The following is a 16,768-nucleotide window of genomic DNA, read 5'->3' as shown; positions in this document are numbered from 1 at the left end:
GCAGGGGTAGGAGAAACCCTGGCCCATGTCCCAGTTTCCTGAACTACACCTGGGAGGTGTAGCAACTCCAGTGTGTTGTTCTGGCAGGACAGGTGACATGCTGGAACCCTGTCAGGCTCACAGGAAGGTACCAGTAAATCCCTGACATGTGCTGATTGAAGTGTGATTAAGCTGGTATAGTCTCAGGTGAGAAATTTTGCAGAAGACACTTCAGACACAAGAGCAGACCTGCTCTGCTGGCCACCATGTTCCCCTAATGCTCTGGATTAACATTTCTCTATTTGAGGTGTGAGGATTATTAGGGAGACAACAAGAAAATGTAAACTCTCCTAAAGTTTCAAACACTCGGCCCCCTCCTCTCCCTGTGTGCCACGGCCTGGCCATCCCCCTGGGAAGGGAACTTGGGCAGAGACTAATTGTATTTGACAGCAGCAATTACACACAAGGCTGGAGATTAGAAGCTCGTTAATTGTGTGTGCCGTAATTGCTGCCGTCTTTTCCTTTGCTAGTTAAAGCCCGTGCCAGGAGAACCAAGGGGAGGAGGGTGCTCTCCGCCCCAAACGCAGGTGGTCCGAAGGTGGGAGCCCTGGATGGGGAGGAGATGTCCCTTGTCCCCCCGCGCCGCGGGAGGCTGCTGACCCCGAACAATGCGGGAGGCTCCTCCGGCAGCGCGGCTAATGAGCCGTGAAATGAGGACAAACAATGCTCTCTTCCAAAGGTATTTTCCACCTGTATCCATCTGACTGCACAGCTCGGCTGAACTTCGCGCTACCTGCGGGAAGCGGGAGCGAAGGCAAAATTAACCCTTTGGAGGTAATGCTACTACAGGAAATAGATCTTTAACCACTTATAAAATTGGGCATCGTTTGACATGGCTTAAATTCATCAAATCCTTCCTGACTAAGATATGAGCTCAGCATTTCTCACCGCTCTTTACTGACCAGGGTAAAGCAGTAACACCCAAATAAGATACAAATCCCTCCTGGCTGAGGCAGCCTCTGCAAAGCCACCTTTCACAAAAGGCTGCCGAACCCTCCACACCAGTCCTATTAATGACTGTCATAAACAGACTATTTTAATATTCCTCTCTCAACCATCCTTGGCTCCCAGCAGCAGCTCGGCCGAGCGTGCACATGACTCAGCACCTGGAGCCTTTTCAAGAGCCCACTGAGGATCTGAACAATCTGAGCAAACTGCCCGTGAAAAATGGCAGCACACTGAAGGATAACGTGGGGTTGAGGTGGGGTTTTATTTTTGTTTGAAATATTGAAGGGGAAGTTTAGTTAATATTCCAATAATGTGTAGGTAAAGTTTTGTAGTTCCTTTAAGTCTCATCACATAATTTCCCTTTAAAAACACAATTTAAGACAGGGAAAATATTTTCTAGATTCCAGTCAAAAAATAAAAACAAACATACTATAAGTAATGTCATAGTTAAACAGTGCTGTGATCTAAAGCAAAGCCTTGCAGATTACTCATTTAACTATAACGACTTAATTAATAACTGCACCATAATCACAGTCAGGGGAAGGGAAATAAATGTAAAATGCATAATATAATTTTGAGCAAGTTTTATGCTTGCTAGGAACTCTGATTACATGACTCACTGTACACATTTTAGCATATGTGTGGAAGGAAATAGTATGCTCAATAAAAAGCCCTAAAGCAATGGCTTCCCACATTTTTTGGTTTGTGGAGCAGTTTTTTTAAAAGGAAGAGCAGATATGGAGGTGGCAAACACGTGATGACCAGCAGGCTCCTTTATTCACATTCTTTTCATGGACTCTGCCAAAACTTGCAGATTCCCAGTGTCTGCAGACCAAAGGGTGAAGTGGCACTGTTTGGACCCTTCCAGTGTGATGGAAACCAGGTCAGTCCTGGAGCAATCAATATCAATCCCTTCTGTCCCATCACCTGTATGAAAATCCACACATGCCCAAGCAGAGGGGACCAAGCTACAGATACAAACACAGCCTTGTAATTGCTGGGGGGTTTTTGTCAATCTAATACAAGATATTTATAGAGATTTACACAGACATTTGTAGGAGCAAGAAACATATCCTAAGCCAAGCTGGAAATACTGAACAACTCTATGGCTTGGGATGAAACAAGTGAAGCCTGAAAACTGAAGGGAACCCTAACTTTTGAAAAATAAAGGACATCAGCAGCCATCCTCTGCTTTCTGGAGTGACACTGGGCCAGACACGACTGCAGTGGCCAACATCTCCACTGGCAAAAGGAACAGCTCTGAGGCTGCTTGACCAGTGCCATGGACATTTGTTCCCTGCAGCACATCTTGGTTGTGAAGGCAGAGGGTGGATTTATGAGGTCTGCAGGCACAGAAATGGCAGAATGAAGAGATCTTTACTGGTCCCAAGCAGGAACAAGAAAGTTTCCAAACGTGCAGTGCAACCCTTGGCAGGCTCAGCCAGAAGGATGCAGGCTCTGGAAGCAGATGCCTGTGGAACAGCATCCATGCTGAGCACTGGGGCTGTGCCCAAGCCTTTCCCTGCCTTTGTGTTGCTTAGTTCAGCTCAAAGTACCTACAGGATTCTCCAGAGTCGTTTGAGGAGTGCCACCTTTCCTTAGAACAGGAGTAATTAGGTACAACAGTGTCCAAGTATCCAAGCAGGTGGCAATAGCTGCCTTTTAAAGGAAAACTTTTTCCAATCTAAGAGACAAATAGTGTTTACATGACATTAACCAGTGACAGTTAACATCCAAACAAAATCTTAATCTCCAGTAATTACACTCAATACTTCCTTGATATTTCCTGTAAAGAGCAAGCTAAACATAACCATTTAACCTTTTTCTAACTCAAAAGGCAGTATTTTCACTAAAGAAACAGCTCAATTATGCTATAGCTTATGCTGTACACACAACAATTACAACTGGTTTCTCCTACCCAAAAGCATATGCTATTCTTAAGTAACACACTCTCTTTCTTAAACCAGCCTTTGCTCTGCATGTACATGCAGGGTACACAGACCCTTACTGTGCCTGAATACTTTAAAGTAAATGTCTACAGCTCCACACCTAAATCAATGTATTACAAATTCCACAGTAAGATAAACCTTAAATTTCTACCCAAGTTCCTGACACTTCAAGCTGAGAGTCTTGCAACAGCTTCAATTACTTGGGAAAAGCTGATTTTATTTTTTTTAATTAGAGGTTGAGCCCTTCACATTTAAAACAGTCACACTGCCTACCCAGCCTGGTGGGCTGCTGGCCAAAACAGGAGCAGGAGTTTGAGGAGAGGCTGCCACAGGTCCCAAAAGGACAGCAGAGCAATTCAAAGCCCCCCCCTGGAATGTCCACCAAGTGCCACAAGCAGAGGAGTCAGTCCCTGCTCCTCCACCCTCACTTGCCACCTCAGTTGGCTATTCCAAGAGACAGGACTTTTCCATGTTTCTGGGCACTCCAGGAAAACATTGGGATCCATGGGTGCCAGGAAGGTTCCCTCCTGCTTAGGAAGCAACCTGGGCAGCAGGAATCATCACAGAACCACAGAATGGTTTGAGTAGGAAAGCACCTTAAAGGGCAGCTAGTTCCAACCCTAGATAAAACTGGGTGCAGAGAGAGCAGATCTTGCCCTCCTGGTCCTTCTCACCTCACCTTGCAATTTCCTATTTATCTTTCCTCCCCTTCCAAACTTCCTGTTCCACCAGAGGCTCTGCTCTCTGCCCCAAGCTCCTGAACTGCCTATGGCAGCTTCCAACTTGCTTGAACACCTCTCCTCTGCCAGCCCATCCTGCAGCTTTTCCAGCTCCCAGTTTTGTCATGTCAGCAGTATCAAAAGCATCATGTACTCATTTGTTTTAGCCAGAGGAGTCTTCAGTACAGAAATGAACCTCACAGGAAAGTCTTGACTGCTGGTAGAGTCACTTCTCTTGTCAGAACACTGCTCTTTCCTGCTTCTAGCCTCACACAGCTACTTCACAAAAATGAGCTTTTCAATGCTTTTGTCATTCACATTTTTGTGACTGAGGAGCAGCAGCATTGCTGCTAAAATCTGCAACAAATGAAAACTGCACTTGGCATTCAAACACCTTCCTTGCCTTGCCAGAAACTGCCACCCCAAGGCAGAAATGACAGAGGGCACCTCTGGCTGCATCTCAGCTTCTGGTTCGAAATTTTAACAAATTTAACCCTGCCATCTCAGTTTAAGCCAAGGTCTTGGGCCCTCCCTGGGAATATCAGTATTTAACTATTTTCTGTCAACTCAGCCACAGAAGCAACAACCTTCAGCAGAGAATCTGCAGCAACTGACACCTGATCTGGTGATCAGGTCCTTCCCTGACACAGAGATGGTTTCTCAGCTAGGAGAGCAATTGCTCAGATGAAGCTTTAAGATCCCAGAGCTCAGCTGCATCCCATGCTTCCAATCCCACAGCTGTGGGACCACAGAAGAACCAGGTGCTGTGGGACTGCAACTAGAAAGCAGAACCTGTTACTTCTGGACAATGATTACAGGGGTAAGAAAAAAGCAGTAAATTCCCTGCTGCACAGAAAGTTACACAGTAAAGTGTTTTGTCTCACTCTGTTGCATCTTGTCATCTCTGTACGCCAGTAGTTTGAGATTATATATTTATAAATTTACTTGCTCTTTTTTTCTTTTTTTAATTGCCTCTGGTGTATCTGGTTAGCATGCAGTGTCTTCATCCACCTGAAAGCCAGGAATCATGATGCTGGAATGCCACACACTTCACTTTGCTGCAGCAGCACACTCAGCAAGGCAGAGCTATGCCTCTAATTATTCTTTTTGTCTGAATACATCCCAAGTAGTATATTCTGCAGTATTTCTGTAATCAGTGCAATATTTCTGCAATCAGTGAAAATTAATTCAGTGATGTATTAAAAACAAAAACATTTAAATATAAATATTTAATCAAAATCACTAATTGTGACATACCCCCCCCTCCCCCCCAAAATTTCTTGGTTGGAATTCTCAAATTCACTACTGTTACATCCTAGTATCTGCAAGAGAATAAGTTATGCTACTCACAGCACACTAACAACAGAGTGCATCAACACAGCCGGATCTGAGCTGGAAAAATGAGGACTAGCATCTCTGCAAGCCAAAGTTAGCCCTTGGAGGGCTGGAAGATTGCATATTTAACATACAGTATGTTTTCAGCAAGAACAGGCAGCTTAAAAGGAGGGAGAGAGAAGAGGCATAACCCTTGTCATGATAACTCTCTCTTTTGAAGAAGCTTAGGGGTGTAGAAATGTGGGCAACCTCTGTACAGGATTCCAGTGCAGCCTTCAATCCACAACCACATTTCTGGTTTGCTTCCTAAACCTCAGCCTCTCTGAAATACAGACTTGTAGCTTGGCACTGCTGTATTTCAATCAATCGCTTGGTCGAGGATCAGAATGTCATAAATAAAAGGAGCTGAGACGATAAATTTCTGCAGAGATGTAAAATCAAAGAGAACAATCCAACAGACTCCCAGGGGGTGGGAGGCTGACACATATTCCAGCTGTTTATATTTCTACTATGAGATGCTGGTTCATTTTAACTTCTTCACTTCTGCACAGCTTGCCAGAGCCACAATTCCAGACAACTGAAAATCTCAGTGTGGGTCTGGCATTTTGCTTTGTGCTCTACAATAAAAGGCTGCAGGAGAGAAAAAATCCTGTGATTGATCAAACTTGTCCACAGCCAAAATCTCAGCCCCACCAGCACAGCACCCCAATGCCTGGCAGGTGAGTTACTTGCAAAGGCAGGGACAGAAAGGCAGCAAATCACCTATGGACAGCTTAGTTTGTGAGTAGGATCTGTATCAAGGACTTGAAGCATCAGCACACACTCCTCATGAGAAGATGCAGCAAAGCAACACTACCCACCTTTATTGCAGAAGAATGGGGAAATTTAGTTCATGTTCGTAGTGTGCTATTTTAGTTTCTGACACTAAAGGAACTACAAAACATCCCCTTGCTAATAAGCAAAACTGGTTCTGAAAGCATGCTCCAAAAGCAAAGCACTTCAGTCTAATTTTGCAGATAACAAAGTGCCTTTTTTCCAACTTGGATAAAACAAAGTGGGTCACTCCACCTCTAGTCTCACAAGTAGGAGTGAGGTGTACACAAACTGAAAGGTTTTGTGAACCATATAAATAACTGCATCCTCCACTAATTCCACTTGCATGCTGGAGATTGTCCCTCATACAGCTGGCAAAAGGCAGCAGGGCAGAAGAATCCCTCTGTGTGTTAAGATCTAAACCTTCTCAGGATATAAAACCCCTCAAAAACTATTACATGCCTCAACATGGTTTACAAAAAAACAACTCAGCAGTCTGTCTAAAACCAGAAGACACTGTAGCTTTACATGCCCCAAAGCCAGAAGCCTGGGTTGGATCAATTTTATGGTTTTAAACCTAATTTCTAGTGCTTTGTTTTCTGTTAAAAGAATAATAATTTTAAAAATACAGGTTTGATGGTTTGGCTTGGTTCTGTTTTGTTTTCAAAGGGGAAGAGCTTGATGAGAGTTTACAAATTGTTTCAGTGATAGGCTTCTTCCAATGTGGTCACCACTGAAATAAGAGCTTTCAAAAAAGAAAAAAAAGAAAAAAAAAAAAAGTAGAGCAAACCGTGATCTTTGTTGTCCATATTTTGCTAGAAATTATTATTATTGTTATCAACAACATTTGGGTAAAAAAAGGCAAACAAAAAGTCAGATATGAAATTCCCTAAGGATGAAGTGCCAGAGCAGGATGCATACAAAGAACTGAGCAGAGCAAAGCCCCTGCAGCACTGTTCCTCAGCTCCTCTTCCCAGTGTGCTGCATTAGCACAGGACAGCAAGCTTTAGGGAGCACAGCCATAATTTGATTAGTGCCCACTTTACACGATGCAATTAAATTGCTTTTATACCACAAAAGAAATAAAGTCGCTATTTTTCAAAGTTTTTGACCTCACAGCACAGCAAGCCATAAATTGAGATATTCCCCCAAACAAAGCAGGTATGTGAGCTCACTGCTGCTGGTGACAGGCAGAGAGAGACCCAAACAGGTCTTTTCCCTTCCTGCTCTTCCCATCCCCCTTGTAATCCTGACCACACCACTCTGCTGCTCTTTCCCAAGCACAAACAGTGGCTGCTGGGCCAGATTATCAAGGGAGACATCTGTTTGACTGATAGACAAAACAGGAAAACATGATGGGTGCACTCATTTTGTTTACAGACAACAGTTTTTCTAAGGCATTTCTTAATTTCCAGAAGAAATTCCACTAGCCTGCGGAACTAACCAAGAAATCCACAGATTTCAACCTGAAACTGCATTTACCAGCCACTAATCTAATTCTTAGAAGTTGACCAGACATAAATCCTGCAAAAGATGAAAGCTTCTTGTTTCATATGTCAACAGGGCAGACTTGAGCAATGAATCCAAATTTTAGAAAAATTCAAGTTTTGATTTCCAATTTTTTTTTTTAATGTCATCAGAAACAGAGTTTGTATTTGAGTCATGACAGAAATTTTTTAGTTCTCTTGGAGATTCTACACTACAGAGATCTAAGTTGCTCTGGAGAGCTTAATTAAATACAAGAGGCTCATAAATTTAAATTAATTGTTAAAATAATTCAGTTAACACCTGGTGCAACCTGCCAAAAGCACACATAGACCTCAGCTCTTCTGCAAATCTGGGTATTGTTTCTCCTGCTTTTAACTGTATCTCTGAACTGCAAATTCTCTTTCCCACATTTTAGTTTCAACTTGCTCATAAATGTGACATAGAAAGGTTATTTCACCAGAAGGCAGAAGGGGTGGAGTCCAGCCCTGGGCACAAGGTACCTGGCTACCCACCTTATCAAATATTGCCCCCTGCAGTACTTCCTGCAAAAACACCCAATGGACAAATCCATTTATTTTATTCCCAAAGGTCTTCCAGCTTACTGGACTGCTTCAAGCCTGCAACAATCGTGCATTTGCTATTTTATTCACTCTGAAGTTTGTTCTCTGTTCCATGATCCTTTTTGTTTCCCAAGGGTCCTCTCCTGGCAGCACCTGGTGCTCTCACACCAACCCAGCAAAGGAGAGATTTTATTTCCATTCACTATTTGGGCCAGAGTACAGAGAATTAAATCCTTCCCTACTCAAACAAGGCACAGAATAGTACTTAACAAATACACAGCCAACTTTCTCCCCTGTAAACAACTGGGACTTCACACCTTCAAGAGCCTAAAAAGATGTTTGGTCAATGCCTATTTCCTTTGAGATGGAGCTCTTTTTCCCTTAGAGGGAAGTCTTTGCTCTTCAGATTCCTGATCTCCAACTTTCCTCATTACACAGCAGAAATCTTACTAACTGCATTATTGGTGAAGCTGAGTCAAACAAGTTAAAATGCCAACTTTTTAAACTTTGATACATAAATAGAAAATCTTTAAGTCCTCCAGTGAGTTTCAAAGCAAATAGGAAGAGGCACCTAAGTGTTTAGGAAAGGATGCCACTGAAGTTAGTAGTGACAAGCTGTTCAGATTGGAACTGGTAAATAGGCAATATAAGAAATAGGAAAAGGAAATATTTAGAACCGAGCGATGCCAAAATTGCAATCAGCAAATGGAAGGCTAAATGTGCTGAGCAAATCTGGATGCTTTTTTTATTATTTATTTTTATTGTTTGAGCTGTGCCATATAACCATCTCGTTACAAGGGATCAATAGAAGCTCCTGGCCACCCTGCTGCAGTGTCGTGTCACACTCCACCCATGGCCCCTGCCACAGCATTTCCATGGAAGGGACATCTTCTATGCTGCTAAGAAAAGAAGTGCTGGCCTGCTTCTGCTCCTTTGGGTTTGGAAAACCTGGATACTTAAAGCCAGTGGGGATTTGTGATATCCAATACACAAGAGAGATGAGAATTTTGAAATGTGTGTAAACAGCAACTACGACTCTCAAAAGCTGCAATACTGAAGTGCACAATTATGCAGTGATGCACATGAGAACAAAGTGACTGCATGAAGGTGCCTGAAACCCATCTAAAGGTGACATTCCCCAGATCCCTGAGCCCACTGCTGAGGCAGTGGGAATGCAGAGCCAGAGGGGCACACACGCAGTGGCTGGCAGGGAGGGCAGGTGAGCGCCACCATCACACTCACGCCAGCCAAAGCCACCAAAAGTGACTGTCACTCGGTGCCAGTAAAGCAGGAAGAGGACAGGTGAACATGGGAGTGGAGAAGCAGCCAGGACACATCTTCCTTTGTAAAGGACTCGGAGCAGTGGGAGGTGTTGACGGCATGAAATGTTTGTTTCAGGCTGGAGAATGCAAAAGAATGGCTTCATAAATTATTCTCTGTTCTGGAGGAAGAGTGAATAGACTTGAAGGACAGGTGATGTCTCTAAAATATGCAAATAGAGCTGAGCTGGTCCAAGCAATTACCTTTCCACTGCCTGGAACTTCAGACTGAAAGGAATGACTCACAAGAAACAAAAGATGTGCTAAAAGGTAGAAGATGACGAAGGAAGACTGCATCAAGAGGAGAAGGAGACAGCATGGAAAAGAATATTCCTGACCTCCTACTAACAGCTGTTCTTGGGAAAAGCAACAAAACAAGCCACAGCACATAATAAGACCATGCCAACACAGAAGGGCTGAATTGCAAAACATCCTGAAAGGCAATTGTAATCACTGGTTCTAGACAAACACAGCCATGAGATTCCCGTGGCTTCATGGATGTAAAGACAACGGACCTCACCTCAAATATCCTCAAGGGTACCTGTTAATTTTAAACACTTTTCAGCAAATAAAATTGCTGTAACTAAGTGCAGTACAATAATTTCTTCCCAGATTTTAGACAAAGCTCTGAAAGAGGAGATTAGGCAGGACTATGAGATAATCTGCAGGGAGCAAGGGTGAAAAAGAAATTAAACCACACTGGAAATAGCCAAGCAGATGCTGTCAAAAATGGCACACAAACTTCAGAGAGCAGAGAACAGCTATGCTGCTGCCTCTCCACATTCAGCTGTCTCCTAATGAAGTGTGGGTACTCCAAAGTCAGTGCAGGAACAGGAAGCAGCAGGTGAGATTTGCGCTGCTGTTAAGAGTTCTCACTGCTTCTGGACATGAATTCAGGGCAGTCCTACTTTTGTATTTTTTTCCCCATCCAAAACAAAGATACTAAATTAAAGCAGGTAAATCTGATGCTGGAAGTGTACTAATAAAGAAACTTCAATATAAAAGAATGAATCAATGGAGAAACAAGAAAAAAGAATGAAGAAGTGGATCTATTTGGACTGCAAAAGAAATACTTCATTTACTTCCATTCTGTTTATTAACAAATACACTGACAGTCTGAAGGCTGCAGACTAGCAGCAAATATGCTGAGGAAAAAATGAACCTATGAAAAAAATAAGCAGTTTTAAGCTTAAATTTTACTAAAGGATCCAGCTAACAAAGCCCCTTTGCAAATATATGAAACAGGATACTGAGGAGAGTTTAAAATAACACAAAAGAACAACTTTACAGATGAGATGAATGGTTGAAGAAAAAGTTGGGAACATTGAGAAAGTTTTAAAATAGCACAATTCACGAGGATGCACAATAAGAAATTGAACATTTTTGTACTGTAATTACTATTTATGATTCATAAGGATAAGAAAGCCAAACTTTTCAAATTTGTAATGTGTACTTCATAATGCTCTTAACCAAGCATTTGAAGTGTTTCATTCACAATCTACAGAATGTGAGAAAAATCTGAAGGAACCCAGCAGATGAGAATGTGAGCATGAAAAGGAGATACAATGACAGTGATGAAGCACCTTGTAATGTACCCCCTGCTCTTTTCTATAAATCCAATTCGAAATTTGAGGACTAAAGCAGCTACTTTATCTCCATCCCCTGACACATGCATCTCCATCATTTTAAAGAACAGAGCTCCCTCTTGTGGCTCAAGAACTTGGATTTGATGGGGAGAGGGAAAAACAGGAGAGCAGCATGAGATGCATCAGAGAGGACTCCTGAGAGAATTTTCATCCTATAAAAGTGGAATTAAAAGGATGATGTAATAAGAAGGACAAGTGAATTCTTGTGAAGGAAGCAAAGCCACTTTTATTTCAATGCTGACTTTTAAATTACATTTTCTGCTAAGGTAACCTTTTCACCTTAGGTGAAGAGGGGAGGAACAGTGCTGCCAACCTTTCTTTGTTTACTGTATGGGTTCTTTAAAATATTTGTATTATAAACACATATTACTCCTCTTTCTTGGCTGTCAGTTTTCTAACCTGAAGCTCACAACTCTAATAGTATTTCTCTGAGGCAAGGAAGTAAAGGGAAAACCCAAAAAGCTAAGTCTGTCACCACACTGAAAAATTAGCTTAGGAAAGCACTGAGTATTTTGTTTGAATTATTTTTTTCACTATTTAATTAATAATCATGTGTTTCACTTGACACTTACTTCATTCAGGATTATACATAGATTTTTATAAATTACATTATTTCTGTATGAGAATTTTAGCCTGGGCAAGAATTTACTCAAGCAAGCAGCCAATTTTGGCTAACTGCACTGCAAAAAAAATCTTATTTTCTCCAAGGGCATAAAAAAGGATTTTTTTCTAAATGATAACCTTTCTTTGCTGCAAAAACACTATGAATGGCATGAAACATGAACAAGTGAAAAAAAAATAAACCTTAAATCTCAAGAACAGCATCAGAAAACAACTCATAATCAAATTCATGATTCATAGGATTGGGCCCACACAAGATTTTGCTTCCAAAGGAGCACAGAACAAATTTCCTACCATGAGAAGAAATTACCATGCCTTCAGCATTTTACTATTAGTGAAATATCTCCACTTTATTTCCAAAGGCTATACTTTTTCTAAAAAGTGCTCTTTTTAAAGAGCAATCCTCTTTAAAAATGGTATAAAAGTCAGTCTATAAACAGGAGATATCCTTAAGGATTCAATCAAGTAATAAACCTGGTAGATGAAAGACAAATTAATTAAAATGACAGTACAGTCTCCCTATAATACAGATACAGACTTGTTCTGTTGGAGTACCTAATCATAATCAGATTTGGTAATTTGCTGCATGGAAACAAAAAGGAAACATTTTTAGAATTGATCATTCAGTTCATGTCACTTTCATGGAGATTGCTTTCTATTGATCAACATTTAAATAGTAGTTGAAAAGAGAAGGATGAGAAAAGGATAAAAAATATCTTTACATGCTAAATACAGCATGAACCAATAAGAGCAAAATAAATTAGATCACTACAGCCAAAGCAACCCTGTGCATGTGCTCCCTGTAATGAAGATCATTATGAATGAAAGAGATGGTTCTTCATGCTTCAGTCACAACAAAAGGAGAGTTTTAAAAACGAATTTAGACTTTAATCTGCTCCAAATGAAGTTTGCCATGCAGCAATTAAAGGCTGTGAGAAGTTGAACCATTGTCAGCTTCACAAAGACAAATGCTGATTTGTTTTCTGAAGGATATTTACACGTTTCCTACCTGTGGATTCCAACTGGGGTCGAGTTTTTTCACTGCAGCAATGTACTCCTGCATAGCTTGGTGAGGGCTGGTATCTCCCAGGGCTTTCCAAGCCTCCCTAGGAGCAACAGCAAAACATCAGTGAGCCCCTAAGAGACAGCACAAGGTGTTTTTATAGTGACATCAGTGACAAACAGATCAGTAAAATCCTTTCATTCAGCCTGAAATGGTCAACTTTGCTCTGAGGCCATGAATGGCCACTGTCAGTGCAGCTCTGTTGTGAAAGGATCTTTCAGGGGATCATGATCCAGGCTGGAACACAGTTTGTGTTCACAGAGCTGCAGCTATTTCCACATTTTTGCTGTATGCATGCCAGTTCTGGATGAAGACAGTAAATACAGGAGTCTGGGATTTCACATCTGTGTCAGGACAGCAGCAAACAGTTCCCTGTTAAACAAAGGATTTTAAAGCCATTTCAGTGGCAACTCTACGAGCTGACATCCCCATGGTCCATAATTTGTCAACAGATGAGACAAGAGGCAACAAAAAGTAGAGTAAGAATTGTAGGAATGACAAGGATTTCCTCTTACCATTTCTGCTTTCCCTCAAAATCAAAGAAGCTTGGCTTGGGGGTGTTACAGGTTCCAAGTTTCACCTAAAGAAAAGAAATTTTCTTCTGTCAGAAAAAAAACAAAGGGGACTTGAGAAAAGAAAATTCTGTGTTCTGATGGTTTCAAGGTAACCATGTCATAAGGCCAGAAGAAAGGGTTTTTTTGGAACAACTTCCTCGATCCCATCTTACCCCAGCTTTAGCACCTCTGCATCCATGGGTTTTCTTTGCATGATGCACAGGAAGCAATTTTGTCGTGCAGCTCATTTCTTTTGCATGCATTACCCACGGGGATAACCAGTGAGTGATTTGTCACTAATGTTATGTTTATTATCCAGCCAAATGCCTCATCCTCCACCAGTATAAAGAAAAATTCTGTTGATTAGGGTTTCTACAGAGATGATTATTCATTATGGCTGAAATTCACCTGCTTCTGCACGAAACTCGCATAAACAGACTTTGCTTTATTAAAATATATATAATAATAATTGCTTAATTAAGGTCCTCTGGAAGGCAAGGGGATAAACTTGGAGCAAAGGAATGCCAGGCAGCTCCTGAATTTGCTCTGAGGCACCTGGCTGCAGGAATCACTGCATGAGAGACAAGTCAAGGCCTGAGTGCCAGAGATGAAGCAATCTGTCAGAAATTAAAATGTACGTGTGTGGGGGTGAAATTAAAAAACACAAGGAGGAAGGGGAATGAGAACCCAGGGATAGATAGATGTCATAGCCAGTGCAAAGCAGACTTGGTGCCAGTGGGATTCAGTCAGTTTTCCATGTGCAAAATTTTTCTAACACAAGGATGATGGGTGAAAGGCTGGAAGTCAGAGCTGAACCACAGCAGCAGCTGCTGGGAAGCAGCTACCATAGCAAGTTCCCCTAAAACAGGGCATAGCACAGATGGGGACCCCAGGGAGGGGACACAGGTACATTCTGGAGGTGGGCAAAGGCTTCTGGAGAAAGGTCTTGTTAGCCAAAAAAAACCAAACTGCATGCAGCAAATGTTTTATGAAATATGCTCAAGTGTTCAGGCAGGTGAAGTGCTTAAATCAACTAACAATTCTTCACCTTAACAGGGTGGGGATTTTATGCTGAGGATGGAAGCATTAATCAGGCTTTAAAGAGAGCATGCCCATGCTGAGAGATATTTATTAGTTACACTATGTTTTCATTTAAAGTGTTAGAGAATATAAGTAACTGTAACTGAAATTAATTTTCTGTACATCTGACTGTCTCCCAGTGAGCAATTCATCCAAATTAGAACATCTTAGCTGGCCTTTAAAACAACATATTGCATTTCATGGAGAAATAGGAGAAGAGGCTAGCAACAGTTAAGTTTTATAAATCAGTCACAATTCATGTAGTCTAAATGTTTTTTTCTATGCTCTGAGGTGGATTGGACCACTTGTTTTAAAAAGCAAAACGAACTAGGGAATAAAATGCAAATTCATTATCTCTATGGAAAATGCCTGCTTGGCAATTCTTTAGTTCAACAGCCAACCTGAAAAAAATTGGCCAAGATAGGTAAAAAAAATAAATCTGTTTTAATATTAATTTTCTACTGTCATCATCAAAACACGACAGCAGTTTCATCTCTGGAGATTTGGCACTCAAAGGCTGTTCTAGTATTGGGGAAGACTGTTAGTAATATTGATAGTAACACAAATCAAGGAACAGTAGTTAAATTTCATCCATCAAGAGGAGAAAAAAGTGCACTTGTGCCCTGCTTGCTATTTTAAGGTACATTAAAAAGGCTTGTGGTGGTTTTGTTGGAAAGAATAAAACACAAGATTTTGGCTCCTCTCTTTTTGTTGCAAGACTCACAATGCAGGAGAAACTAGGGAGGAATTTAACATAAAAGGGGACCTGAGCCTGATAGCTGAGGGAGTTAAACAGTGCCCATACAGACAAAAAAGGCAAAATTTTGAGCAGTACTCTGTCCTCCTGCTACTTCCCTAGAGGGCCTCTAAAGCTGTTTTACTCCATAGCCAGCATGAAGCCAAGAACCTTTATCAGTATTTTAAATTAAGACTTGCTCATTCTGTGTCCAGAAAATAATTATTGAAGGTCTCTAGGGTGCTGACTGGTCACTTGATGCTCAGTGCTCCTCATTTACAGTTCATCAGTTGCATTAAAAGAACATGACAGCCAGAATGCATTAAAAACTTCCTGGTATTGCTTCTGCATGCAGAGCTGCCTGCAGGCACTATTCTCCTGAGTCACACAAATGTGACCCAGGCAGCCCCAAAGTGTCTGCAGTCACTGCATCTGTGACCAAAATAAATTGGGAAACCTTGGATGAGGCCTTCACCTGAGAGCTGAAGGTCAATGACATTCAGAAGAGGGAGAGATGCTCAGAGATGTGTTAATGCTGTTCACCATCCCCACACACCTTCAGCAGCTGCTCCACACTGTGAGAAACCTTGAGATTCTCCTCACACCTTACTCCACAACTGGTCCTCCCTCCCTGGTGGTGGTTAAATGGCTTTTTGCTAATTTTTCTGCCAACATATTTATACAGCAGGGTGTTCCAGCCAAATATTCCTACCTGATTGTAACTCTTGTAAGGTGAATTGTATTTGAAGCCTCCCTGTGGAGCAATAACAGGAACAGAACCTCCACGGACAGCAGGTCTGAGCTCTCACTGTGCACAAGCCAAGTAAAATAAACTGCTTTTCAAGATGGCAATTCCTACCTGTTCCTGCCCATAGCCCTGAGTGAAAATGGGGCCTAAGGAAGAACAAGCAAACACCAGTCACAGAAAAGGTGATGACCAAGGGACTGCATATCCCAGAGAGATAGAGTCACACTGTAATAAACAAGTCAGTGCCATTGCATGGTTCCATGCAACAGAAGCTGCAGGCAGAAATTCCTGTGTTTGGGGCAGGTTTGTGGCATCACATTCCACAATACCTGAAAGACATCATGCGAAATTGGTATTATATCCTTGAGCCCACACCCAGAGACAGTACAGGCCCCGTTTTGCCATCAGCACTGGACTTCCAGCTTGCCAGCACCTCTCAGCATTTACACAGACACATCCTCCTCCTGGCAGGGCAGTTTCCCCAGTCCAATAATTTCCAGCAAGTTCTGGATCCCCTCCCCTATCTAAATCACCACTGCTGCATTGGTCTCCAGTACTGCACCTTCTGATTTTGACATTCTCCATATGACAGGCAAGTGCTCTCTTCACTTCACCACTACAGACACAAGGTCCAGACTAGTGATTTGCCCAAAGCCATACAGAAAATAGTGGAAGGAAAGAAAAATCAGTCTCAGTCCAGAGCCTTGTGGACTGGTCTGCTCCTCCTGTTATGGGACAGAGTCATAAACTCAGCAACGTCTTCTAAAAACCTCACTGGAGATGACAACTAAGCAATTCCCTTATTTTCAGGTCTCTGACATATAAACAAAATCAGGGAGAAAAGTAATAAAATCCTGAAATGGCCTCCAATAAAAGGTAATAAAATTCCAGGAAAATGCCTATATACCCAAACAGCTGGAAATAAATAATATACAGTATTTTAACAGAGAGCTCAGCTGTTACTGTCACCTCTTTTATGACAGTGCTGTATCTTAAATCAAAGCCTTTAGTGACACAAAACACTAAACTGGGAAAAGACAAGGATGCCAAATCAAGGACAGTGGACAGATCTGAGTCAGCACCTTTGGTGTGCTAGCAATTCCACCATCCAGCAGGGCAATATATTAGCAGCTCATTATGCATCCTGATA

The 16,768-nt window shown here is 41.8% G+C and overlaps 1 protein-coding gene across 1 annotated transcript in view; it reads right to left on the bottom strand.

Annotated features, from left to right (window-relative positions):
- Positions 1-13,076, bottom strand: part of ACBD6 (acyl-CoA binding domain containing 6) — an 80,393-nt gene extending 67,317 nt beyond the window's left edge. The window contains exons 1-2 of the mRNA XM_056497972.1: positions 13,016-13,076; positions 12,447-12,543 (exon numbers count right to left, since the gene is read on the bottom strand). Of these exons, the coding sequence (XP_056353947.1) occupies positions 12,447-12,500 (54 nt within the window). The 5' untranslated portion in view covers positions 12,501-12,543; positions 13,016-13,076. The remainder of the gene's footprint in view (positions 1-12,446; positions 12,544-13,015) is intronic.
- Between the last annotated feature and the right edge of the window lie 3,692 nt (positions 13,077-16,768).

The sequence above is a fragment of the Oenanthe melanoleuca genome, chromosome 8 (genome assembly GCF_029582105.1).
Source record: "Oenanthe melanoleuca isolate GR-GAL-2019-014 chromosome 8, OMel1.0, whole genome shotgun sequence".
Taxonomy (NCBI): domain Eukaryota; kingdom Metazoa; phylum Chordata; class Aves; order Passeriformes; family Muscicapidae; genus Oenanthe; species Oenanthe melanoleuca.
The sequence above is the reverse complement of the archived record's forward strand: the minus strand, read 5'-3'. Positions and strand labels throughout refer to the sequence as shown.